Source organism: Meleagris gallopavo, chromosome 5 (genome assembly GCF_905368555.1).
Source record: "Meleagris gallopavo chromosome 5, MGAL_WU_HG_1.1, whole genome shotgun sequence".
Lineage (NCBI taxonomy): Eukaryota > Metazoa > Chordata > Aves > Galliformes > Phasianidae > Meleagris > Meleagris gallopavo.
The window spans coordinates 28,462,643-28,488,000 of NC_139408.1; the positions used below are offsets into that span (position 1 = coordinate 28,462,643).

General features: G+C 41.5%; 2 protein-coding genes across 7 annotated transcripts in view; one reads left to right on the forward strand and one right to left on the reverse strand.

Annotated features, from left to right (window-relative positions):
* Positions 1–6: 6 nt before the first annotated feature.
* LOC100540846 (retinol dehydrogenase 12-like) lies at positions 7–7,228 on the forward strand. The gene is made up of 7 exons (XM_085224987.1): positions 7–186; positions 603–721; positions 1,589–1,744; positions 2,362–2,466; positions 2,670–2,879; positions 3,704–3,893; positions 5,812–7,228. The coding sequence occupies exons 1-7, from the start codon at positions 89–91 to the stop codon at positions 5,912–5,914; spliced, it is 981 nt and encodes a 326-aa protein (XP_085081113.1). The 5' UTR covers positions 7–88; the 3' UTR covers positions 5,915–7,228.
* Positions 7,229–7,964: 736 nt separating this feature from the next.
* ZFYVE26 (zinc finger FYVE-type containing 26) overlaps positions 7,965–25,358 on the reverse strand; it is a 44,297-nt gene continuing 26,903 nt past the window's right edge. For 4 of the 6 annotated variants that reach the window (XM_085224984.1, XM_010711549.4, XM_085224983.1 and 1 more), the window contains 15 exons: positions 24,371–24,525; positions 23,587–23,756; positions 22,373–22,401; positions 20,974–21,095; positions 20,662–20,882; positions 19,917–20,064; positions 18,637–18,846; positions 17,609–17,827; positions 15,585–15,782; positions 15,077–15,279; positions 13,949–14,090; positions 13,355–13,414; positions 12,397–12,579; positions 11,382–11,426; positions 7,965–10,371 (listed from right to left, as the gene is read on the reverse strand). In XM_085224984.1, the coding sequence (XP_085081110.1) occupies positions 10,162–10,371; positions 11,382–11,426; positions 12,397–12,579; positions 13,355–13,414; positions 13,949–14,090; positions 15,077–15,279; positions 15,585–15,782; positions 17,609–17,827; positions 18,637–18,846; positions 19,917–20,064; positions 20,662–20,882; positions 20,974–21,095; positions 22,373–22,401; positions 23,587–23,756; positions 24,371–24,525 (2,315 nt within the window). In that variant the 3' untranslated portion in view covers positions 7,965–10,161. Of the gene's footprint in view, positions 10,372–11,381; positions 11,427–12,396; positions 12,580–13,340; positions 13,415–13,948; positions 14,091–15,076; positions 15,280–15,584; positions 15,783–17,608; positions 17,828–18,636; positions 18,847–19,916; positions 20,065–20,661; positions 20,883–20,973; positions 21,096–22,372; positions 22,402–23,586; positions 23,757–24,370; positions 24,526–25,358 lie in introns of those variants that run through there. The other 2 variants (XM_085224982.1, XM_085224985.1) reach the window with 2 other exon arrangements.

Below are 25,358 nucleotides of genomic sequence, written 5' to 3' on the forward strand. Positions count from 1 at the left end.
GGCCCGCCTCACGCGCGGCCACCGCCCACTGTTCGCTAGTGGGGCGGGCTCGGCTCTTCCGGGCGCGATCGGTGCGGACGCGGCGTGGATGGAGCCGGCGGTGGCGATGCCGAGCTGCTGGGGCGCGGTGCTGGGCGCCGCCGTGTCCGTGCCCCTCCTAATGCTGGCGGCAGCGCCCTACGTCAGGTGCGGGGCGCTGGGGGAGCGGCGCGGGGGGCTCCGTGCCGCCGGGGTTCGCGTTTGGGCTGCTTCGCTCGGCAATTTGCTTGGGGGGAGGAGAAATACAAAGGGCTTTTTTGTTAGCGCCGCTCCGGCGGCGGTGTCTGAGTGGCGACAGCCGACTACTCGCGCCGCTCCCGTCGAGGGGCCGGCGGCAGCCGCGGCACGGGGCGGTCGGGCGCCCGTGGCCCGGGTTCGCCCCACGGCGCCGCGCGGAGCCCATTGGACGCGGCGCTCGGCGCCCCGCTGGCAGCCAATGGGAGCCGTGGCCCCACCGGTGCGGGCGGAGCGGGGCGTCGCGGCGGGCCCGGGCCGGCCGTGCCCCGGTGCCCGAGATGTTGGCGAAGACGGAGCCGCCCTCGAGTCCCGCCGCTCTCTTGCAGGCGGTACGTGGCCGGAGGGCGGTGCAGGTCCGCGGCCAGGCTGGACGGGAAGGTGGCGGTGATCACGGGCGCCAACACCGGCATCGGGAAAGAGACCGCCAGGGAGCTCGCCCGGAGAGGCAAGTCGGCGTCACGCTGCGAGCGGGTGCGGCTCTCCCCTCTGCGCCCAAGGTCGGATCACGGCGTGATTCCCTCTGCGCAGTCGGTGCCCCGCAGCGGGGGCTAATCCCTTCTCCTGCCTTAACCGCAGTTGGAAGAGACGGTGCTAATTGGAACTGATGTGATCTGGCACCACGTATTGTGGTGCGGAGCCTGATGGTCCCCGGAGTTACTGAGCCTGGGGCTGTGCTTCTATCTAAGAGCCGCCTTCTGAAGTTCCCTCAGACAGGGCTGTAACTCCTGAAGTGCAGTTCCCCAGTTCTCAGCTGCCTTCACTGCTTGAGCTCAGACACTGTGTCTCAGCATGTGGAAATACTCAGCACTATGGCCGCTTGGAGAGGACCAGGCAAGTGCCTGGAGTCACAGGGCTCTCCTTGTTTGGGGCTGGGAAATGGCTCAGATCTGCTGCTGTGTGTTTCAGTTACTCACATTTCAAAATTAGTTTAAATGCTTTTTGGTAACTATCAAGGCAATGAAACTACCCATGTTAGAAATTGCTCTGGCTGAAGTCCAAGCATCTCTGTGTGCTATAGGCCCTAGTAGCACATGTACAAACTGGCCATACCAGGGCTCCAGTGCACTTACCTGACCTGCGAGAAGCTGGACAGAGGCACTTCAGACGTGCATTTTCATGGTCTGAAAACAGGTCTGGAGCTAACAGTCTATGAGAAGAGTTTTTGTGCTTGTCAGCTTCTCTCCTGGACTGAAGTCAGTTCCATAGGAAACAAAACATTGTAAGCGCTGAGTGGCCAGCCCTTGTCACAGCCCTGGCCATGCAGTGTGCTCCCAGTGACATCTGCTTGTGTTCTGCTTTTTCCTCCTTGCAGGTGCGAGGGTGATTGTTGCCTGCAGAGACATAGCAAAAGCAGAAGCTGCAGCACGTGAAATCCGAGCTGAGACAGACAATCAGGAAGTCATTGTGAAAAAGTTGGACTTGGCTGATACCAGGTCCATCCGGGAGTTTGCTAACAGCTTTCTAGCAGGTAAGACCTCTGGGTCCTTTTTTTCAGTATGCATATTTTGCCAGCAACTGCTGTCTGCTCTCTGGAGCTAAAGAAGGGGTACAAGAGAGCATACCTTGGGAAGAGTATTGCCCTGCTCTGTTCCTACACTGCTGTTGACTTCCTTTGTGACCACATGCATATCACGGGTTTTAAAGGCAGAAACTGAGGGTGTTGTACAATGCTGCATGCTGCTGATGTGACTATGAAAGCATCTTCTCCTTTGTTGTATGGATTTCATTTGTGGTATCTGGAATTGTTCTGTGCAACAATGTCTATTCTGAGCAAAGGCAGAAAAATGAGAGGGCAGCTCCACCCTCCGTTATTGTTGGTGTCTTCAGGCAAGAAGGGGGTTCTGTTCTGGTGCTTGGGATTTTTAGCTAACATCAGATTCCTGACCCATGCATCCTGTGCCATGTTGGCTGTTGTGGTTCATAGCAGGGGCTTGCCGGAGGCCATGGGCGAGTTGGTGGTTATCCTTATTTTACAGAGGCAGTGTGGCTGCAACTTGGGCATTGGTTTTCGTTTTTGTCTGGCTTGTGTCTGTCTGTATTCCATCTCTGTATTTAATGATTGATGTCTTTTTTTCTTTCTTGCAGAAGAGAAGGAACTCCATATCCTCATTAATAATGCTGGGGTAATGTTATGCCCTTACTCCAAGACAGCCGATGGTTTTGAGATGCACCTGGGAGTCAATCATCTTGGTAAGGCCAGTGGAGTCAGGTTTTCATTTCATATTTCTGGAAAAATGCCAGTGGGAAATCCCGCTTCCAGGTGCTTTCATTTTTCCTTCTTGTGGTAGAATGGAAGGAGGAAAGCTATAGCTCGTCATCAGCACATTGAAAGTACTTTGTGATTCCAGTGGGGAAACCCTTCAGAGAAGAACTGAATTTCTTCTCACCCCCAGGTCATTTTCTTTTAACCTTCTTATTACTGGAGCGCCTGAAGCAGTCTGCACCATCCCGCATTGTGAACGTGTCCTCACTGGCTCATCACGGAGGCCGAATCCGCTTTCACGACCTCAATGGTGAGAAGAGCTACAATCGTGGCCTCGCCTACTGTCACAGCAAGTTGGCCAATGTCCTTTTCACCCGAGAGCTGGCAAGGCGGCTGCAAGGCAAGTCCCAGCAGAGAGTGAAGTGGTTTCCTTGGCTTTTGAGCAGTGTGGGTGAGGAGGATGGGTTGAAAAAAATGCCTGTGCAAAAATGAAATGGTTTGAGACAAGGGTCACTGACAGCTCTTTGTTGGAAGGAAAAAAGTATCTCATCCGTGGAACTAGGAAACTTAAAGCACTAATTGTCTTAACAGCAACAGGGCATGGGAGGTCAGTTGCCTTGACACAGTTGAATGGATTTGATTTTAATTTGGCATTTGTCAAAAACTGGCTGCATCTGAGCACACAGCTGTGCTATGCGAGTAGAATTTGAAGAGGGAAAAACAACAACAAAGGAATTGAACTTGTTTCGAATTGCAATCTGCTGTGGACAAACTAAGGCAGTTGTAGCTGCCTTCAGTGGTGAAGGCCTGTAAAACAGAACACAGGGCTAGACACTATCTCTTAAGTTACAACATATGTATCAGCCTTGTTATTCAGTCCTTTTTGTAAACTTAAGCAGTGTCTTCTCTAATTGTAGTACAGTAAGTCAAAGAAATCTCTTGCTGTCTAAAGCCCAATAGAAATTGCTGCTGTTTGAGCATCAGGCTCCTTGGTACACTGTTGTGCAGAAGACATGTAGTGACAGCACTGTTTGGAAGGGACAAGGGAGTGCTCCAGAAAGCAGTAGCACTAGGAATTTCACTAATATTCCCTTCCCTTTATCCACAGCAGTTCTCCTGTAAGTTGCAGAATGTTTGCAGGTGGAATTGAGGAAGATATTAGTCCATTGTTTAAAGGCAATCTGAGGCATTCATTTTGTCCTGGGCTACTTTCTTTTACCATAGGCACTAAAGTCACAGCAAACTCTCTCCATCCTGGCTCTGTCCATTCTGAGCTGGTCCGGCACTCATTTGTAATGACGTGGCTGTGGAAGATATTCTCATTCTTCTTGAAGACTCCCTGGGAAGGAGCTCAGACCAGTGTGTACTGTGCAGTAGCAGAGGAGCTAGAATCTGTGACAGGACAATATTTCAGGTGGGTGCAAGCTGATGGAGTGATGTACCATGGAAGGAAACCTCACTATCTGAGAAAATGAGTATTACTGTCATTATTAAGAAGACACTACATAAGTGGTTGGTATAACTCAATCTTACTGGAATGAGGGTGAGAGAAATACTAGAGCATTATCCTTTCTAGATTTCTTGAAGATGATACTGCATTAGAAGGGATCCCTGACCTATGCAACACTTTTTTTCATGCCAAGAATATTACTGGACTCCAAGTGCAGGAAAGGCTGTCACAGTTGTAGTGCTCTAATCCTTAGATTGCAGTAATTCAGTCTTCAGCACAGCTGTTTAGTTAATGAGGTCACTTAAGGCAGTCAGGGAGAGATCAGTTTAGTTTTACACTGTTGGAGCATAAAGGGCCTGTGCACCCAAAGAGAGGGGAGGTCTAGTGGTGCTGCAGAGCTAGGAGGTAAGATTTTCAGGACAGGCACATGACAAAAATAACTTGATTCTCCAGTGTGACAGACCATCAATTACAAGAGACTCCTGCTGGGATGGTTATCACTCTTGCCTGCAAACTATTAGTTGTAGCTCTCTCTACAAACCTGACTGTTTCTTAATTTCCTTTCAGCTACTCCAGGACACTGTATAATCATGCCTTTTCTCTTAATAAAGCTACAGCTCCATACAGTTTACGTCGTCATCATCCTAAATTTGGAAACTGCAATTTCAGCAGTTTCCTTTAGCTGTGTATGTCAGCTTCTTGCTGGCTGTAGAGCAGTATAACAATACTGTATTTAGGAAATTAACATAGTTTTTTTTCCCCCCCCCCCCAAAATACTGTTGCCTTTGCAATCGCAATACTGGAGCCTTTGCTTCTTTTCAGAGCTCTCCTTTCTTGTGATAAGCAACCAGATTAGACTCTGTAATGACTTCGATCTTCGCTTGGGTATTTGTTTATCCTAATCGGACTTGAATATATAAATAGATGTCTTAATCTTCTGTGCAAGACTCACTGTTTTCCTGAGAATATAAGTGGGGTACTGCACTAGAGTACAGAAAGGTCTGGTAGATTTTAAAGTAATAAAAAAGCAGAGTTTTGAACTTGATAGGAAAAGAAAAGCTTTCACAGTAAATCTCGCACAGGCCTGGTTTTACACTGGATTGGCCTGAAAGCCTTTCAACTTTCCAGGCAATGTATGTATATTAAACAAGCAGCCTGCCAGTCTTCAGGAGCATCAGAGACTGTGTTTTTTGGGATATAAGAACACTAGAAAGGATAGAAATCTTATATTTCATCAGATGCAATTTCATTTGTTCTCTTAAATTTCTATGTAACATGCAGCATCTAGCATTACAGCTGAGAACGCACAATCCTCAGTGCAGACAATGTACTGCCTGATTGCAGGAGCTGAGAAGAAAGGGGCTGTAGTTCAGTGGATAATGGAAATGGCATTAATGTGAAACCATATATGGTTATTACAGTATTATATTCAGAGGCAGCTTTACCTTTCATGCAGTGGCAATATAGTGGGATGAATAGGATCGGATAACCAGTTTAGAACAAAGGTCTGTTTGAGTAGCTTAGTTATAATTTGCTGGAGAAGTACTCCTGCACAGCCTGGTTAGCATTTACAACCTTTTGTAGTAATACTAATGAGAACTCACAGTGATGAGTATACAGCAGAATATATATAAAGTTCTGTAAACATCAAGATGGCAGATAGAGCTAGAGTCAGTTGCTAGTTTTTGGTGCCACTGGGAAAGCCACTGGAAAAGATTCTTCCCAATCTAGCTCCCGCCCTCCCTACCCTTCTTTACTTGGTCTTGAAGCTTCATGGGTTAAAGCAATTCCCTCGCTTTATCATAGCCATTTCAGTGTACAGGTAGAGATCTTTGATTAAAAAAATATAATAATAATAATAATAATAATATTCCTCTTACAGTGATTGCCAGCCAGCATATGTATCTCCATGGGGTCGGGATGATGAGACAGCAAAGAAGCTCTGGAATGTGAGCTGTGAACTCCTCGGCATCCAGTGGGACTGAGCAGTGCAGCCATTTGTGTGTACCTGGCTGAGCACAGTGATGCTACTCTTGGGAAGACCACTGCTGCTAAGAGCACTGGTACTTCAGCTGCCCTTTGTGATGGTTCTGTGGATGCAGTCCAGTATAAATTTCTGGAATGTTACACTTAAGGATTGAGATTAGAAAGCAAAGCATCCCTTTTTGTAGCTGGAGAATTAGAGCACCAATACTGTGAGCAACCAACCTTTGGTAACTCACAACAGCTAGAGGCTGTTGTCCTGTGGCTTTAGAATAGAAATGGAGATTATCATCTTAGCTTTAGATCACCTGTATTGAAAGTTGCTTTTTGCTTTAGTCTCTTTTTCCATACTGGTAATAGTAAAAAGTTAGGACACTAACTAGCTTTACAAGGTCATTTTTTGTTCCTAATATTTGACACAGCAGAGTACAAGTATTCATGTTTCTGGCAATTACGTGTAATATAAATGCTCACAAACACTCAGAAACAAGTCCTGGCCTAACTAGGATCAAGCATTATTTTTCATGTTCTCTAAACACCTCTAGCCTGTGAAGTAAGATCGGTTCATCTTTTGAGAACACAGCTGTCAATGCAGCTCACTGGAAGGTTAAAACTTGCAGGAATGGTGAAATTGGGCAATGGCTAGTTATTTTATTCAAAACAGTTAACAATCTCTGCTGTGAAACACTAAGCAAAGATGGTATAAAGCTTGTCCTAATAAAATCTAAGCTGTACTTAAGTGATTTACAAACCTGGAAAAAAGCAGATTTATTTAAAAAGAAAATTAACTGCACTGAAAAACAACAATTTCCACTGAGGCTTTAGTATTGAATTTGCTCTGACAGCAAACTACCTTGAGCTAAATAGCTGAAGCAGAGGCCAGTGCTATCCTGATATTATGGTCAGTTTAGTCACAGGACAGAAAAAGAAAATCCGAGCAGTTATGGGCCACGGCTAGCCACAGCTACCAGCCTGAACAGTCAAAAGGCAGCTCAGTCAGTCCATATCCTCATGAGCTTACTCCCTTGGAGCTCTAGTGAAAATTGATATAATGGGACCCATAATCCAAGATTATTTCTGAAAAGGTTTTTTAGCTGCTTAACTCAACAAGTGCCATAGCTCGCAGGATTATCTTTTTCTGGAAAAAAAATCCAGAAGTATTTAGACCCATGTCTGAACATTCCTGTGACCAACTGCCAGTGTTGGGAAGCAAATGCTCATGTTATGATTAATGATGTCTGAGAAGCTATCCATGTACATCAGTCCCATGCTACCTCTGATCAATACTAAATAAAGCCATTTCCTTTTTACAGCAATTTTCTGAAGAAAAATTCTTCAGAAACGATGCAATTCACTTGGTTTTGCTGATATCTGCATTGCCTTACTCATGTAAAAAAATAATAATTTTAGCTAATATTCTGAAGTCCCTTTCTCTTTCTCCCTGTGCTTGACCTTTTTTCCTCTCTCAACAACACTGTAGCAGTAGATTGTTTACCTACCATGCAGGCTCTGATCAAAGGGGCTTTCAGGAACAACAGAAACCATTAAAAAAAGCAGAAAGCATATCTAGGCCATGTTTTCCCCTTCTAGGTCAGTGTCTTTCTCAAACAAATGAATCAGATCCTAGAGTCACTATAAGACCTAACTACATATTACTGTAGAGGGCCATCTCCTCCCTCTCTGACCTTGGCTAAGTCATTTATACTTTATAGGTTGATCTGTAAAATGAGAGCTTAAGCTCATTTAGCTGCCTTAAAGGGAGTATTGTAAGGGAGAGTTGCATTAACTTGCAGAGCTGCCTGGAGAGAATTACTGGTCTGCCAGAGTACATGTATAAGCCAAGCTAGCTACCGAGGCGACCTCTGAAGAGGTGATGATAGTACAGTTACTCTTAAGTATTGAGAACATGATAGCAAAGGCACATTTTGGTATGACAGCAATTCTTCCCCTTGTAGTTCATCTGGTGAACATAGCCACATTAAAAAAAAAAAAACAGATCTAGAACAAAAGACTCAGCTATGCTGAGGTGAAAAGCAAACGATATATTGAAACTTTCAGTCATATCACTTTATTCTCCTTTTCACCCCCCTTCCCCCCCTCCCCATTGTAAACAGCCCACGGTCATTTCTATAGAAAGTTTTTAAACTGGCAATACTCAATCCATTTCTGAAGCTCAAAAATTCAAACCATTGATAATTGCACTATTCGTGACAAAAGGCAGTTGGTCAGAATCAGAATTCCGGTTCTGCTGGTAAGAGAAACATTCCCTACAATTCCAGGTTAAGAACATCAAATTACAACAAACACTATAAAGTGCATAAAGTACAGTGCAAAGAAGTCAAGAGGAAAGGCAGGTACAGAACTGACTAGTCTGCATGATGAACTCTGCTCTCTGTTCTCTATACAGCTATAAGGAACTGGAGCAGAACAGTGTTACAGCAAAGCATAACTGGATACCCATGAACAGTAGAACCTCCCCCCATAGTTAGAGAGCTAGAAGTCATCAAATAGATGGATAGTGTCACGTTTTAGGATTAGCCTAACAGCTCTAAGCTGATGGCAAGCTAGGTCAGTCTGGCCAGGAAAACAAAAGCAGCTTTCATTGGTACTGCTCACTAATGAGATCGTGCAAATCTGTGATTGGGAGATTCTAACATCTAAATGTGGTCATTTCTGATGACTTGACTTAGAGACATTTCTAGCCCTGCTCTAGTGAATAGCGCGCCTCTGGGAGAGATGGTGGTAGCAGCAGAGCACCCAGAGGGGATGGAGCAAGTCCTTTCTAATGCTATCAAAGTCTGTTCTGTCACTACACTGAGTTTGGGGACATTACAAAACCCATACTTGACAGTCTCAGTTATTCTATGTACTAAAACTATTTGCAGAAACTGTTCTGTTTCTTCAAAAGTCAGTCAAATGCTAAACAAAACAGTTAACAAAAGTGAACTATTTTTCCCATGTCGTGATGAAATTAAAAATTAACTGCAAACATACTCTTGTGGCCAAGTTTTGCTTCTTTTAGAAGGTCCTACTGCTGTCTATCTTTCTTCTGCTCATTTCACATGTCCAAATCATCATTGCAGAGTAGCAGCTGCTTCTTTCAGCATCCTTCAATGCAGAAATGACACAGATGTTTGCTGATTAAGCCTAAGAACTCTGCTCTGTTTCTTATCACAGTAAACACCTTACCACACACACAAGTTCAGCACAGAATCCACTGTTCCATTCCTTGCACTATAAAATACTGCCTTTTCACACGTCCTAACGCACTCCAGCCTAGCATTCTAATATACACAGTATGTCTAGTTATTGCATTCTGCTGTACCTGACAGGGACAGGTTATTCTCATAAGAAAAAAAAAACTAAAATTCCTGTGTGACAGGAATACAGACTGCTGAATTTTGCCACAGCTCTATCTTTCCATATTTTCTGCCATACCTAAAGTTCACTGGCATCTGCTCAGTGATAAAGCTGCATCACAACATTTTATTGGATATTATAGCAAAGAAAGAGGTAGGTGATTTTTTAAAAACTATTTTAAAGGATTTTTCCCTTTGTAGGCCCTTTGCAGGATATGCCACTCACAATTTCATCCATTTTGTAAGGACTCAAGTGCAATACGTATATCAGACAGTGCAACTGGGAAGTAGAAACCTGCCATGAAGAATAAGCTTGTACTTTGTCCAACAAACTATAAAAGAAGTTGAGCACACTGCAGTGGGTGGGAGTGGGGGAAGAAGTTAGCAATAGTTTGTATAGAGGCTTTAAAAACAACCATCTCTGAACTTCAGTCTTTGTAAAAGATCTCTGCAGTCTTGAAAACAATCTTAAAGGAAACCCATAATCACAGAAAGTGTTATACTCTAGGCTACGTTGAGCTGTTGAGATTTTTCTGTTCTCTCTATGCAGGTTGTCTGGATTAGAAATAAAAAGGGAAAAAGATCAGTGCCTTTCTAAAAAACCCAAGCGCTCTCTTTCAGACCTAAAAAATCTTGCTTGTTCTGTTTGAAACTGCCACCCTTCCCCTACCCAAATCAAAGAGGATCGAAAGACACCCTGAGGTAGTGACTATTTGTGAGATTACTGGCACTTGTAATTTAGTTCCCTTCCTTTTAACCAGAGGCACACTAGCAGCTTCCATTTGCTACTGACACAAGTTAGAAGACTTCCCTTTTACCAAGTGATTGCTGCACTGCATGCCTTTAAGGTGTCTTGAAGTCTTCCCCTTCTGCATGATGGTGAACGTCAGTTATTTCCTGCTGCCCTGGCCAAGTCGATTTCTCATTTTGGGCTGGTGCACTGTGAGCCACTGGGTACAGATGGCGTGCACAACATCTTCTCCACTGCTCTCAGCCAGCTGGCGCACATGCTGGACAAGCTGCACTGCTCTGCTCTTCTCCTGTCTCACTGAGACCAGATACGCAGAACGCAACTTGTTGCACATCAGGTAGGCTTGAATCTGGAGGGAAAAGGGCAGGCAGAATTCCATTAGAAAGTTAAGGTAAGCTAATACAATAAGCAAGGATTTGCTGGATTACTATCTCGTTCAAGAGCCTATCATAGAACACAGTAGGAGCATAACATGAGGCAGAGTATTGCATGGTGTAGATCCCAATGTAAAAGATAAACAGATGTGTATTTCATTAAATTTGTCTCTTATGGAAACTCTTTTACAGCATCACCAATATACATTAGTAATTTTATTTTGTGCATTGTTTCCATAACCCCATTGCAAAGATTATAAAATAGTCATTGTCTTCTATTGCTCTTCTATTGTTCTTCTGGAGCAGCTAATACATGAATATTTCAATAATAAATCATTCATAAAAGGCAGAATTAAAAGCCTATTTTTCAATCTACATAAAACACTAAGTTTGTCAGTTGGAAAAGGAAGAGTAGAGTGAGAAATTATTTCCTTAGTTATGCCATGTGGAATCTACAAAAGTCTGTAACTCTGATCCACAGCCTCTTCATCTACAAATACACACTCAGAGTTTCCTTATTTATATGCAACTCTCCAGAGGCTTGGCAGGCTGGTATTTAAGCTAACAAAGAAATCAATTAGTGCAGGCCTCATTTCCTCTAAGAAAAAAAATTCAATTCTGATATACATTTTATCATTTAACTCCTTACCACAATGAAAGCAGTTTAAATCTTGAAAGAATGGTAAGCTGAAATGGCCACCTCAGAGTTAACAAGGAAATACTTTTCCTCCAGTCTTGGTAATGCCTAGCTCTCATCCCAAGGACTACCAAAGAACTATAAGGATAAAATCAATCAATACCTTCATCTCACAGTTCTACACTTGAAAACACCGCAGCCTTAAGCAGCTCATTGATTTCTACAGTCTAGAAAGTAGCCTTCAAAACCTTTGAGTGAGAATGAGAGAGAAAATGCTGGAAGAGAGCACGTATCCTAGGCCTTTTAAGCTCTTGCTAAAGGAATTCCTCTTACTCTGATTTTACTTACCTTGTTTTCATCACTGTCCATATCCTGAATCAGATTATCGAGGTCCTGTAACCAAGAAGGGAAAAGGTGTTCACATTTAAGTGACAATGGTTTGCAAACTTTTATTCCTTAAGGAACCAAAGCTCTGCCTAGAGGAAGGGCTGCTGAGATCACAGCTAGATGTTTACATTATCCCAACGACCGCCACACATGTAGAAAATATAAAGCCTAATTATTCCCTTTACCACAGCTTCTTCTGCCTGCCAAGTCTCTGGGGTCTCCCTAGAGAACACCTCTTGTGTTCTCTTGGGAGAACCTCTTGTCCCCTGACAAGTTCTACCATTCAAGTTAGGGGTGTGCAGCGATAGGACAAGGAGTAATGGCCTAAAACTTGAACACAGGAAGTTCCATAGCAACATGCAGGAGAACTTTACAGTAAGGGTGAGAGTACAGGAACAGGTTGCCCAGAGAGGTTGTGGAGCCTCCTTCTTCAGAGATATTCAAGACCTGTGTGAACACCTACCTGTGCAACCTATCACAGGGTAACTGTTTAGTGGGGGGGTTGGACTCTATGATCTCTCAAGGTCTCTTTCAACCTGAGATTCTGTGACTTATGCTTCCTTCACTGGGACAGAAAACATGCTGTGGCAGGTAAAAGGAATCCTAAAAAGGCTTCCTATGAAGGCAGAAGGTTTCTGTTTCCATACATACTCTGTATTAGCCAGGGAAGCTTCACTGAAGGCAACCCCTCCCACTCCAGTTTGAAGCATTCGACAGGGTCCTGACAGACAAAGGTTCTCTCTCCATCACAAACACTTGGGAAGTGCAGCATAGGAGCACACTAAGCAATCTATCTTTTTCTCTCAGACAAGTTAGTGTAAGGAAGAACAAGGCACAACTCTCACCTTCAAACAATACATGCCAGAATATCTGAATCACTAGAAGGGCAACACAGGCACTGCAGAGTAGTCCCTGTAACTTATGTTGTATACAACCCATTGCACTTCAAAAGGGATATAAGGCAGGACAGAATTACCTCAGCAGGTATGTTCTTGAATTCACTTAGACAATTTAAGATAATGGTATCCCCATCATTCTTGGCTGCAACTCCAGACTCGCTGACACACTTGAGTAGCTGCCGGATCTCACTGTACTTTTGCTGCTTCACCAGCTGCTTGGCCACTTTGCTGTACACTTCTGTAGCCTCCAGCTGGAAATCCTAGAGGTAGGTTGAACACCAGAGCAACATGTTAAATACTGTCAGCAGGTTTTCCCAGTATAGTCTCAGCAGCTCTATACAAATAAGACAATCTCTGCTGAGGATAAAATATCATAACATGCTCCAAAAAAAAAAAAAAAAAAAAGGAAACTTTTGGTGGCCTCTGATTTTCAAGTCACCACTGCTCAAGACTGACTCAAAGTTTCTTTATAATCAGCTGGCTAAAATTCAGCTTTGCTCAAGAACAAGAACACTGTCACCTCCTTTTCCGGGGTGGCAAAGTCAATTTTACTACTTCTGACAGATCTTTCACTACTTCTGACAGATCTTTCCTACCCAACCCACCTCTACCTCACTTAGCAGGCTCCCATTATATGCCTTGACAGCAGCCACCCTGGAAAACTGAAGGCATCTGATAATTATATCTCATATGAAGAAAGAAAGATAAGCTGAAGACTGATCCAGCTATGAAGACAAAGAATAAAGAAAAAAAAAGGAAAGAAGAAAATAGAAGAGATGGTAAGCAGTTGGACTTACTGCTCAATCTTTTACTGAAAAGTAGCAATGGCTGCTGCTAAGATGTGCTCTTTTTTTCAGTCTAGACAGGTGCTCTACCTTGTTCTGCATATTTAAGACTTGAACTACTGACTTTTCTCGTAAGAGATTTTCTCCTTCTGTGGATTAGAAGGCAACTAGCAAAAAAAGTCTTTTGCTTAAACAACTGCTTAAAACAACAGGAAGTTATTTTTTAATAGTAATACCTGTTCTACCATACCTGAAGGACTCTGAATGCAATCCCAAATCCCTCCTCAACATTTTTGCCTTCCAACATGACCTGAAAAGAAAGACATCAGACAACTCTGAGGATGCACATCTCTTTTTTGTGACCTACAGTTAAATAATAATGCTTGCATTTACAGATATTGTCTAGAGGACAAAAGACGTGAAATTACTTCAACAGAGAACCGTACCATCCCAACAAGAAGTGGAGGAAATATATAGCAGTAGACCTTACATTGATTCACTGTGGAATGCTAGGTAAGTAACAGATGAAGCTGAGCTGAAGTTAAGAAAGGTAACAACAGCAGCATTATTTACCTTGCCTCAAAACAATCAAAAGACACATTTCTATCAGTATTTGGGATCCTCTACTTCTGAGAGCTTGAATTTTGAGCAACAGTGCTTAAGTATTTTAAGTATTCCCTGCTACTTGGAGAAAAAAAAATATCAGTTCTTCATTAACTGTAGGTTGCGTACATGCACAAGGGATCTGCTCATGAAGCTGCTCCAACCATCAATGTTTCAACTTGTGTACCACATTAGCACCAAAGGTAAAAAATAATGCTGTGTTTGAAATAGTGGTACATACCTTGCAAGCAACATCCATTTTCATGTTGTTATTTCCAAACAGTGTTGGCAAGGAAGAACCTGCCATTTGAGAGCTTCCTGAGGTCTCACATCGATGCAGAAACTTAGTTACTTCCATTTGCAGATCAACTGTATTGATGTGTCTAGAGAAGGGGAAAAAAAACAAATCTCACTTGATTTTGTAACAGAGAAAGTGTCAATTATCATTTTTGAACTTACTACTTCCATTAACACATTTCAAAATATCATATTTATTTCTGAACAGTCATTTTTTTAGTTACTGTTGGACTATCTCACTTTTTTGTAGCCAAATCCTACAGCAATAAATTCTTCATAGATTCGTGCACTCAAGACATAAAAGCTGCAGGGAAGCTCTGTTTGTATTATTCCAAAGAGTGATTCAGAGAATCACAGAACGGGTTGGACCTTAAAGCCCATCTTGTTCCAACAGCTCTGCTGCGGGTGGGCTTGCCATCAAGCTATGGCAGGGTCCCATCCAGCTGGCCTTAAATGCTTCCAGAGACGGGGGCATCCACAGCTCCTCCAGATAACCTGTTTTTCCAGGATCTCAATGCCCACTGAGTAAAAAATTTCGATCTAAAATCTAACTTAAATCTCTCCTCTTAGGTTAGAGCTGCTTCCCCTTGTCACGTTGCCACTAGACCATGTAATCTGGAATCCAGAATCTGGATCCCAAATCAGTAATGACTACCGCTTTTTGATGTCTTCACACCCACTCCCTCGCTAACTTTAAGCTTAATGTCTAGCCTAAAAAACATGAAAGGAAAGCAAATCCTAGGAAAACCAACTGCAAGAGATATATGACTGAATTTACAATCTGATTTTTGAACGTAGGGATTTGGTCAAGTCTGACACCTGTTAGCTGAATTTAAATTTAAACAAATATAGCCAGTAAAACATATCTGCCTGTGTATTACGTTTCGCTCTTTTAAACTACAGGATTATTGGTAATATAAAAGTAATGGGAATCTTACAATTGCAACTAGCTAGCCAAATTTGGGTCAAGCTCAACTGGGGTGCATTAGCTAAAGTCAACCCAAACACAATCATTACGACAAAAAGTCTGAATTTCCCCTTAACCAAAACGTAGCTTGCTGTTTATAGATACCTTGACACATCTGTAGCAGACATTTTCTTCCGGAAAGTGTACACCATTTTTTTTCTTCCTGAACTTCTTGAGACCTCCTGCAGGTAGACTTTGAGATGGTCCTTGATCTTTATGAGCCATGTCTGTTTGCCTCCCAGTTCGGTGTAGGATTTTGCTCCATGAGTAAAAAATCTAATGCAGGTCATGGCAGCACGAACATGATCCTAGAAGACATATACTGTTTGCTAAGATGCATCAGAGGAAACCACGTTCTCTAATCCTTGTCTCTACTGAAGTGCTCAAACAAAGCAGACAATGCTCCCTCTAAAGCAATACTTAATACTACCGCAGTGTGCCAGATCCATGACAGAAATATGCAGCAGGTCACCTTCAGTCTCACGCTTTCTGTTTTTCAGGATTGGAAAATACATACTTGCGCATCATGCAAACTTATATCACAGTAAATAAACAACAGATTGAAAACATTCAGCATCTCTCTGAAAGATATGTGCAAACACTCTCATCTTACCTTCATAAATTGTTGTAACTCATACAGAATGTGGTAGTAGTTCTTTTTCTGCAAGTATTTGCAGGCTGCAATCAAATACATCCCCCAGCTCTCCAGCCCTGGATCAATGGTTTCCAGCAAATTCTCCAACATATGCAGCTTTCCACTTCGATAGCTTGGAATGAAGATCCCTTCAATGAATACTTCAGATGGGGATTCCTACACAAACATCAGGAAGGTAGCTTAAAGCAAAGCAGCTGTAACACATAGATCTTCCTTATACAAAAGAAATATCAAGTGATAGACTGCAGAATCAGCATATAACTCAGGCTGGAAGGGATCTCTGGAGGTAATGTGGCTCAAACCCCTGCTCAAAGAGTGGCCTCTCGATGTGTTCAGTCAGATTCTGAGTATCACCAATAGGGCAATTCAGCAGCCTCCCTGGGCCCCAGCTCCCATGTCTAAATATTCTCATTGCAAAATAAAAATAAAAATTAAAAAAGAAAACAAATTCCCATTTTCCATGTATCCAGCTGGAGTTTCCTTTGCTCCAAACTGTGTTCATTGCTTCTTGTGCTGTGCATGTGAGACGAGCCTAACTCCATTTCCACAATCACCCACAAAATGGTTGAAATCAGCACTCAAGATATTTTCTCGCTTGCTCTTCATCAAATTTAAAACAACAACAAAAGAACACAAACAAACAAGAAAACCTTATCTCTGCCATTCTACTCCTACATGTCTTATTCTCCAGGGCCCTGATCATCATCCAGAACTCTGTGTTAATGTTACGGTGGAAAGAAGCATGAATTATTTCTTGGCCCACATAAACATTTTAAAGACATGATATGGACTTATTACTTTTTTTTTTTTTCTTATAACAAGATTCAAAAAAAATCAAATGCAAAATGTTTTGCCAGAAACTCAGTACCTTATGGTCTTAAGGTAATAACTGTTGCTCTCTAGTTCACATGATCACTACTGGCCTCCATGCCCAAAGCCTACACTGTCATTCTAGAGTAGTTTCAATGTCTGCTCCTTAACTCGCAAAACTGTGCCACCAGCAAAACATGCAACTTTTCTTTAAAGTGATATAAAAGACACATTTGAAAAGCAATGCAGATTGGAATACAAGCTCAGAATGATTGATGACATAATGAGAAAGCAAAGCCTATGCAACAACTTATTACAAAACTCGTAAGCAAATTGAAGATAATGAAATTCAGTATTTACAGTTGTACACTCTCAACAAGATTAAAAAATATTAAGTGAAACAATCACAGAAACATACAAATACAAAGCCAATCATTCCTCCTTCCCCAACCACACACGCACTTAGCAGCTCTCAAACGGGGGAAATGTAACGGACTCATATCAACGCACATTCTAAGAAGCAGCCTAAATGAAGCTAGAACTTCACTGGAGTAGTTTCTTAACTTAAATGTCATTAAATACCAATGAAACTGTATTATCCAGTTGTTCTCAAGCCCTCCTATTATATACAGTTTTCAGAAACCACTTTCTGGCTTTTCTAGATTTCTGTCCTTTACTCATATTTCCAGTACACCCAGAAGTGCAAACACAGGCGTCTGATGAAACAAGCAGTACCAACAGACAGAGTCACTGTGATAAAGTGTCTCAAGTTATCAGCATGTTGGAATTCAAAGTCTTCCTTATTCTAAACTGTATTAACAATGGGTACAAATTTTCTGCTCTGCAGGAAAAAAAAAAAAAAGCACTGTTGATAATAGTGACTCTACAAAGGAAAACTAGTGCACTTTTCTTCTCCATAGAAGTCACTGTTTCAACACAATGAGGAAGAGAGATTAAACACAAGGCCTAAAGATCTGTGTTATTTTCTCCTATCACCAAATTGTAAGTAGTCACTGGATAGCCTGAGTGATAACATTCAAGACACTGAAAAATGCCTGTGCATAAAAGCACCCGGAATGCTGTGATATTCAATGTTGTTTTCAACTGGCCTTGAAGACCTCTCAACTCCTTTCTGGATTTCATTTTAAGTGATGGAGCACTGGATTACTCACCTTATTTAACAAGTGAAGCAGTGCTTCTCTCATACAGTCATGCCTCATGTAAAAGCTTATTATTGCCAGATTAGTGCCATAACTATGTAAATAGAACAAGCACTCTTGATAGTAGCTGTTGTACTGAACCTTCCCCTCAGACATCATCTCCAGGGATAGACTTCTTGTTCTCAATGTTGCTTCCAGTTCCCTCAATGTGGCAAAGTAATCATCATCCTGCTGTTAGAACAGAATCAGTGACAGGTGACAACTAATAAGAAAACTTTTTTTTCAACTGTCAACCAGACCAAGTTTTTCTGTTGTTGTCTTTAAAACAGTCATCATTTTGGAGGGGTTAGTCTCCAGTAATGCTTTTTATAAACACTAGATTGGAACCACGCTACAAACAGACATGCAGAAGGTTGTGGCAGCTAGCACAACTCTCTTTCCAGCAATGGACAGGAAGCTTGTTTATTAAACATAACACAGCACTCCGCAGCAGCTGCTTCAATAACCTAGCTCAAACAGGCCTTTTTATTTTTTGAAAATACTTACTACTTTCAAGGTCTTTCATCATTATGATTCTGTAGTTACTTAATACTAAAAGGCTTTTTGATACACCTCCCAAATCATATAATAGTGCTCCCTGTCAATGAAGAAACGAGTGAGATCACATCTTTGGCTTTGAATTCCTGCTACATTAGTGCTTCAGTAGAGAAATACCTACTGCAGCAGCACAAAATATCGGTGGGATGGAGTTTAGTTTTCTCAGACTCTAGTAATAGTATTTCAACCACTACAGCTTCTTCCACAGGTACCAAATATATCCCCAGTTACTACAAAAAAATTCTATCATCTGCTGCTCAGTCATCAATTCACTATGAGGTACCAGTTCATGAATTCTCAGCAATATTTAGTTTACAGCAGGTAATCATGACAAAAGAGGTAAAGAAACCAGTACCTGATACTGTATCATGCATTGCTGCAAAATGTGTATTAAAGCAAACTAGTTTTGCTATTTGCACTCAGAGCAGACAGAATATCCTCACCGCAATGAGTACAGGCTTCACCGTGGACTCTAGGTATTGTATCACATCCTGGACTAGCCTTGACCCGTGGTTCAGCTGGTTTAGATCCACTGGTGGCTTTAAACATCGGTTAAACTTCTCTCTTGCTGAACTTAAATTTCCAGCTTTAAGACAAGCCATGCCCCAGGCATGCCATGCTCCACTCGGATCCAACCCAGATTTTGTAGAAACCTAAATTCAAAGCAATTCGTTAATACTGCAATACAGAAAATAGGAAAGCTGGCTTATCACAGTCCGTGACTGTGATATAAATGTCCTTCCTAAAGTGTACTTCCCATTAGAACAAACGTAAACATCACATGCTGATTATTTCTAGGCTATTGCATGGAATGTCAACTACTGAAACATCCACGATGTCCAAATCAATGTTTTTAATCATACAAGGTTAAGTAATCACATGTCTGGAAAACTTCAATTCAGCAGTTTTAAAACTTAGAAGACAATCTGTTTCTGATATGAAAATGTCATAAAAAGCAATCGTTTTTCTTTACATAGAAAAACTGCATAAAGAACTGTGAGTTTGTGGTTTAAAAGCAAAACGATAGCAGATGCCTCATGAACCGCCAGGAAATTTTTACTTCATATATGTCTGCTGATCACATTTATTCCTGATGTTTTTCAGTCAATCATCTGCCTTTAAACATGAACCCTTTTTATTCAAATATGTTACTTATTTCTGTTTGGCTTTTTAAATCATCCCTTAAAAATCATAATTCTCTTCCTAAGAAACTGCAGTGCCATAAAGAGACTTAGAAAATACTGGGAGGAGGGGAAGATAAACCACACCCAATGAGCTCCAATAGACAGATTTGCCATTATGGCCAATTTCTAAGTAAACTCTTGTAAAAGGTGCCTTACTAATATTTGCTGTGTTATTACAGACAAATAAGATCAAATAAACAAGCTTCAGATAAAATCCTGCCACAAAGGATACCTCAGCCCTTCTACTGGATGTAAGACTCCTCCATGTAGTTAACACCTCCATTCCAATTTTAACTGTACCAGGAAACAAAGCCCCTATCTTTCCCTTTAGGAGCCTGCTCCACAGCAGAAGGCATGTTCCTTCTCAGAAAAAACTTTTTTCCAGCGCTCAGAAAAGATTTTCTTTGTCGTTTAAAAACTTATCCTAGTTTATAACAGTTTAAATATTGTCTGTTTCACAAATATCCCACCCATATGAGAGAAAAACAAAAATCACCAGAGAAAGATGATTAACATTCACATCTTTCTACTATCATTACCTCTATAGCTAGCTGATAGTACTCTGCTTCCAAGAGACGATTTCTTAATCTTGTTACTGCTGCAGGGAGAAGAATCTGATCTAAAGATGGTACTGGACGATAGGCAGCAGCAACCAAAATATTCAGCACATCCACTTTGCTGATGTAGCTAGGGGAAAACAAGTTAAACAAATGCATATGCTTTCACTATTGACATACACACAAAGAATTTTAAAGGAACTCTGCGTCAAAGACAATTCTTTGAACATAGTTCCTAAATCACCAGTATGAGGTTTCTCTATCATATTTTCTCACTCAGGTTATTTTTTACTTCCTAAATACAGTGATGCACTGGAAGAGGGTGACTGCAGACATCAACATGCATTATAAAAATCGAAGTGGTATGTGTGAAATTCATATACTGCACCTGCCACTTTAAGCCCTCCAGGACAAAAACTGAGGAAAGATTAATATGCTAGTTCTCAGCAAGCACAGCTTTAGAATCCTAAATTGAAATACAGACTTAAAGCAGAAAATACAGAAGTAAAATTTTTATCCCAATCATTGCAAATTATTTCTCCTACTCTGAGAATTTTCTTAGTAATTATTATGTAGTTATTACTTGAAGTTCTGTCACTTGAGCTCTTATTCTTACATTATGTATTTCTCTTCCTGTTTAAAATGCCCATGGCACATCTGAAGGAACTCTCCCACCCTCTACTCCCCAGTGAAGATAATACATCCTAGTGAACATCTGATAAATCACCTGTCACAGAGAGCTAGGTCCTGGCTCCTCCCAGCTTTCACAAACATCATTTTGGCACTGAAGAGTAACTGTTTCATGATGTCCATAAGGAGTCCAGCATCTACCTCAGGATTAGTGAGCCCTTGGGACAATCTGCAGCAGTGCTCAATCAGCTGGTGGCCACACACTATGCTGTTGCTGTGCAGGCTAAGAATAGCAATACACAGGGAAGAGCTGGGAGCCTGACAGTTGGAGGAAAGAAAGACAAACACGATTGTTAAGGTAATTCTCCAGCAAACTGCTTATAATAGACTTTCCTTCTCCAGGCCTCACCTGTTCATAGTAAAATTCACTGCGTACAATTTCGTTCTCCTCTTCGTTCAGGGAAAGAAGCCATTCAAGGGCAGCTGCCTTAGGTATTCGCACCACTGTGGAACATTCATTACTAGGAGTTTCTGCAGCCAGGAAGAAAAAAAATAGATAATATCATTATATGAACAACAACAACAACGACGACTAAAGACTCACAATGCAGAGTATTCTCACAGCCTTTCCAGGCTCAACAGTGATCCCTCGGTTGTACCAGTTCCTGTCAATATCATCTGTCCAGCACACATTACAGAAACATTTCCATTCCTCAGCAGGCTACCAAACTGCACCTAGGCCCACTTTCACTACCATCAGCATCCTTTCACCAAAAACTACTGCCAGTAATATGTGATGAGAGCAGCCTTAAAGGTAACCATACCATAACGGGAAAATTACTGACAGAAGTTGACACCTACCGAAATACAGAAAAAAGTGTCAGCAAGCCTGGGAACCCAGAACATATTTGGGAAGCACAGCTGGTATCTTTTAAGTGCACCTGGATAGCTGAGAACCAGAGACATCCCAAGATATCCTCAATAAAAGCAAAAGAAAAAGCAACAACAAACCTATCTGGAAAGTTAAAAAAACAGCCTAGCAGGATGGAAAACAGCTTGACAAAGTAGGAATCTGCAGCAGATAATGACTGCTGTAGCTGGAGAAATAGCAAAAAAGCCTGGGAAAGTAAAAAATTGATCTTAGAACACAAGAAACAGCATCATCTATCGGCTATTCCAGGTGAAAAAGAAATTAGCAACATCTACTTTGTGCTCCAAGTGGTACTGTCCTACATCCCCTCATGCCTCTAATGACAGATATCTAAGTGACTTGCATTCTACCCAAAGTGCAGCTTCTCTCCGAGAACTCACCTTGCATGAACTTCTCTACACAAGATCCGGACAGATCGGATCCTTAGCAGGGACACCTCACTGACTTCATATTCCAAGACACTGACCATATCTGAAGTGAGACATGGTTCATCACCAACTGACCCTTCTCCTGGAAATTGTTTGGAGGGTCCCACAGCTCTGTACTCGGCTAATAATTCCTACTCTTAATGCAACCTCCCCATGACTGTATCTAGTACTCAAGGTGCCTTCTCCAACTATTTCTTCAATTATTTCATTTCATCCCTAAGCAGCTTGTTCTAGATTGGCTCAGACATTTTTCCTAAATCACAAATTCCCATTAATGGAAGTTTGGAATGCTTAATTTCAGCCTGCTCATACAAAACACCATTGAAGTTTTTGCAACTGAAGTTTTGATCAACCGTTAGCTACAGCTAGATGCGTCAGTTTGCCTCCTCTAACTCCACTTGCAATCAGGCACTGAAAAAATTGCATTTTAATACTACTCCACTACTTACCTTCCACTTCATCCTGATCTTCCTTTGTGCTGTAATAGAAAGAAGGAAATGTCAGGCCTAGTCCAGCACACAGAACAAAGCATACTTAAAAAAAAATTTGAAAGGATCAACATGGTTAGCCTTTTCAGAACAGTGTATTGTAAAAATCTAGTATTTCTCTTCCTACCCTTCCCAACCTATTCCTTGTCCCTACCCTCTACTGTCTGGAAATGCATGATTCTGCCTCTAAATAATGTGTTTCAACTACACTACTACATTAAGTAATTAGTTGTGTAGGAATATAACCTTCTGCTGCACCTATCACAACAAAGACAACACTGGGCACAAGAACTGCCCAGTATCAGAATACATCAGAGCTCAAATGAATTCTTAAGGACAGAGACCTGCATCCAGAGACTTAGGTGTGGGGGCTTTTTTTGTTTTTTTTTAATACAAATAAGGTGATTTAAAAAAAAAAAAAACACTTAAGCACTTAAAATGTGACCAAGCTCACAACTAGGCTCTGTTGACCTGATCTCGTAGCATAAGCAACCATTCCAACTCAAGCTAATCTACCTATAGGTGACTGCTCATATTCTCAGACCTGCTTTTCCTAGCAAGTCCACTGATACTGCCATAGTTGATACTGCCATACTTCTATTAGCAGGCTTGATGAAGTCATGAATAGTAAAACTCACATTTTCATCAGTTGGCCTATGAATCTCAACATACTTCTCAGCTGAAAGCAATTATATCAAAAATCTGTCATCACAGCTGGCAACCCTTTTGTTAAGGGCACAGTTTCAAAATTTACCTAATCATGAACTTGATTCTGAATCTCCCTGAGTTAAAGAAGTCATAACCAAGGGACTGCAGAGTAGCATTAAAACAATGATATGCGCAGCAGAACCAGTCACCAAGCAGTAATAATCCAGGAGCTGAATAAATTGTAAGCAACTTGGTGACCTACTGTAGTAGCTTTTGTTGAATACATTTTCCAACAAAGCATTCAACTTTTATGTCTAAAGATGAACTGATGCTTAAAGAAATAAATAAAGAACTTTGTTGACTGGCTCTTTAGTGTTCTAGTATGAGAAGTAAGCTGAGGTACAGTAGATCCTTCAACACACAACGGCTGTCTGCCATAAAACCTGATGTTATCACAATATCCAGATAGAACCAGGATTTGAGTTTTTCCTTATTCCATTAAGAAGAGATAGAATGGAAAGACTTACATGCTTGTGTCTTCTACCAAGCCAGGCAGATGTTCTCTGTTGTAGTAACTATAGCATTGATCACATACACGAGCTGGATTTTCTCTACAAGCCTCTACTGTCATTTTCTTGGTAGAGCAAGAACTGCACACCAGCCTGCCACAGCGCCTGCAGTGATGACGTCTGTTAAACTGAGCACACGAGGTCATAGGTAGGCAAACGAAAGGATTTACTCAAGTCTTCTGCCGTATCTGCCTCCACCACATCCTCCTACATCTAACTGCCTCCACTCATGAGTAAACTTAGCTCACTTGACAAGAGGAAACAGCCCGTCGTAAGGCTTTTCAGAACTATAAAGTGATTCTGACAGAATTCCCTACCAGGTTGGCTAAGGCAAGGCAAGAAGGGAGAGGAAAAGAAAAAAACACAACAAAAACACACAGAACAACTGGGGGTTTAAATATAGTTGCTGCAGCCTTGGACTTTTTACTGCTAATGTTGTCCCAGATTTGATCACTAAGATACCTAAATCACCTCTCGAAAAAGTCAGAAGCCGTAGACTGTTTTTCTGACATAACCTTAGCCACTTCCAAATTCAAAACCAACATTTTGAATAAATTCTGTTGTTTCTAGCCCATATAACAGACAGCCAGCACATTTTCAAAACTCAAATTAATCTTCTCCCTCAGAGCACTAATGTAGTTGCTTAAGTACTCTATGCAAAAAACAAGTTTTGGAAGCACACTATGAGCAACGATTCACACTCAGTGGTCACCATTCTGAGAACTTAATTTTTGCTCCTTACCATAGTAAAGCGCTCAGTTTTGCAAACCATACATATTGTTTCAGTGTCATCAGGTATCCACTGTTGCTTCGGAGGCGGCTTCTCAGGTGGCACAAATTCCTCCAAAAAATTCTGCTGCAGGCTTCTTTCTCTGGGACTTGCAGACATGGTGACACCTTAAAAGAAGCCAGGACAAGACAAACATGGAAGGGAATTTAAAACTGTTTAATGGCATCCCGAATACCAGAAAACACTACAGACTTACTGAGATTTGCAACAGGACTACTGCTATTCTTCAACAAAGTATGGCATATTAATGTAGTGCAAGGAACATTAATGTTCTTGAGCTAAAACTATAAGACTATCATTTTCTAATACTTTGATACTAATGACCAAGATTGCTTAGTTACTAATAGATCTTTACCATAACAATTAAACTATAAGATCACTTCTCAGCATCTATTCTGATATCACAAACAGAGACTTGGAGGAGGAATGAAAAAAACACACAGGTATATGTATTCCAAGTAAGCGGTAGAGCACAAAATACAATCTTCAGGTTGACATTCCTGAAGATTTAAACTTTTCTTTATTATCAGAAGAATAGTATGGCATAGCAAGCAATAGAATTTCCAGTTCAGGATACAGGACCAGAAACTCTGAACTGGAGGTCAGGATATCACTGATAAGCCCTAGTTCAGGCTCACCACTTGCTGAGAATCACCAGTCTGAGGATAACCCTTGCTAGTCATCTCCTGAGAGCACTGGCCTTGCATCTTTTACAACAAATGTGCTATGAGTGCACATCTGTTGCATTAGATGCAGAATGGAAACTATAGAAGAATTTGTGCTTGCTTTTAAAGGAACAAATATTCTTCAGTTCTTCTGGCTTAAACTATAGTTTTCATTGTATTTGAAGTAGAGCCCCCTCAGACAATAATATATACTGTTTTTCCTAAGGCCACAAGCAAGATCTACTAAACTAAATTCAAGGACTAAAAGAAAGAAG

Coding starts and splice junctions, on each gene's coding strand:
- LOC100540846 (XM_085224987.1), top strand. CDS start 89: ATGGAGCCGGCGGTGGCGATGCCGAGCTGCTGGGGCGCGGTGCTGGGC. Junction 1,745..2,361: donor TGCTAACAGCTTTCTAGCAG/GTAAGACCTCTG, acceptor TCTTTCTTGCAG/AAGAGAAGGAACTCCATATC. Junction 3,894..5,811: donor GTGACAGGACAATATTTCAG/GTGGGTGCAAGC, acceptor TTCCTCTTACAG/TGATTGCCAGCCAGCATATG.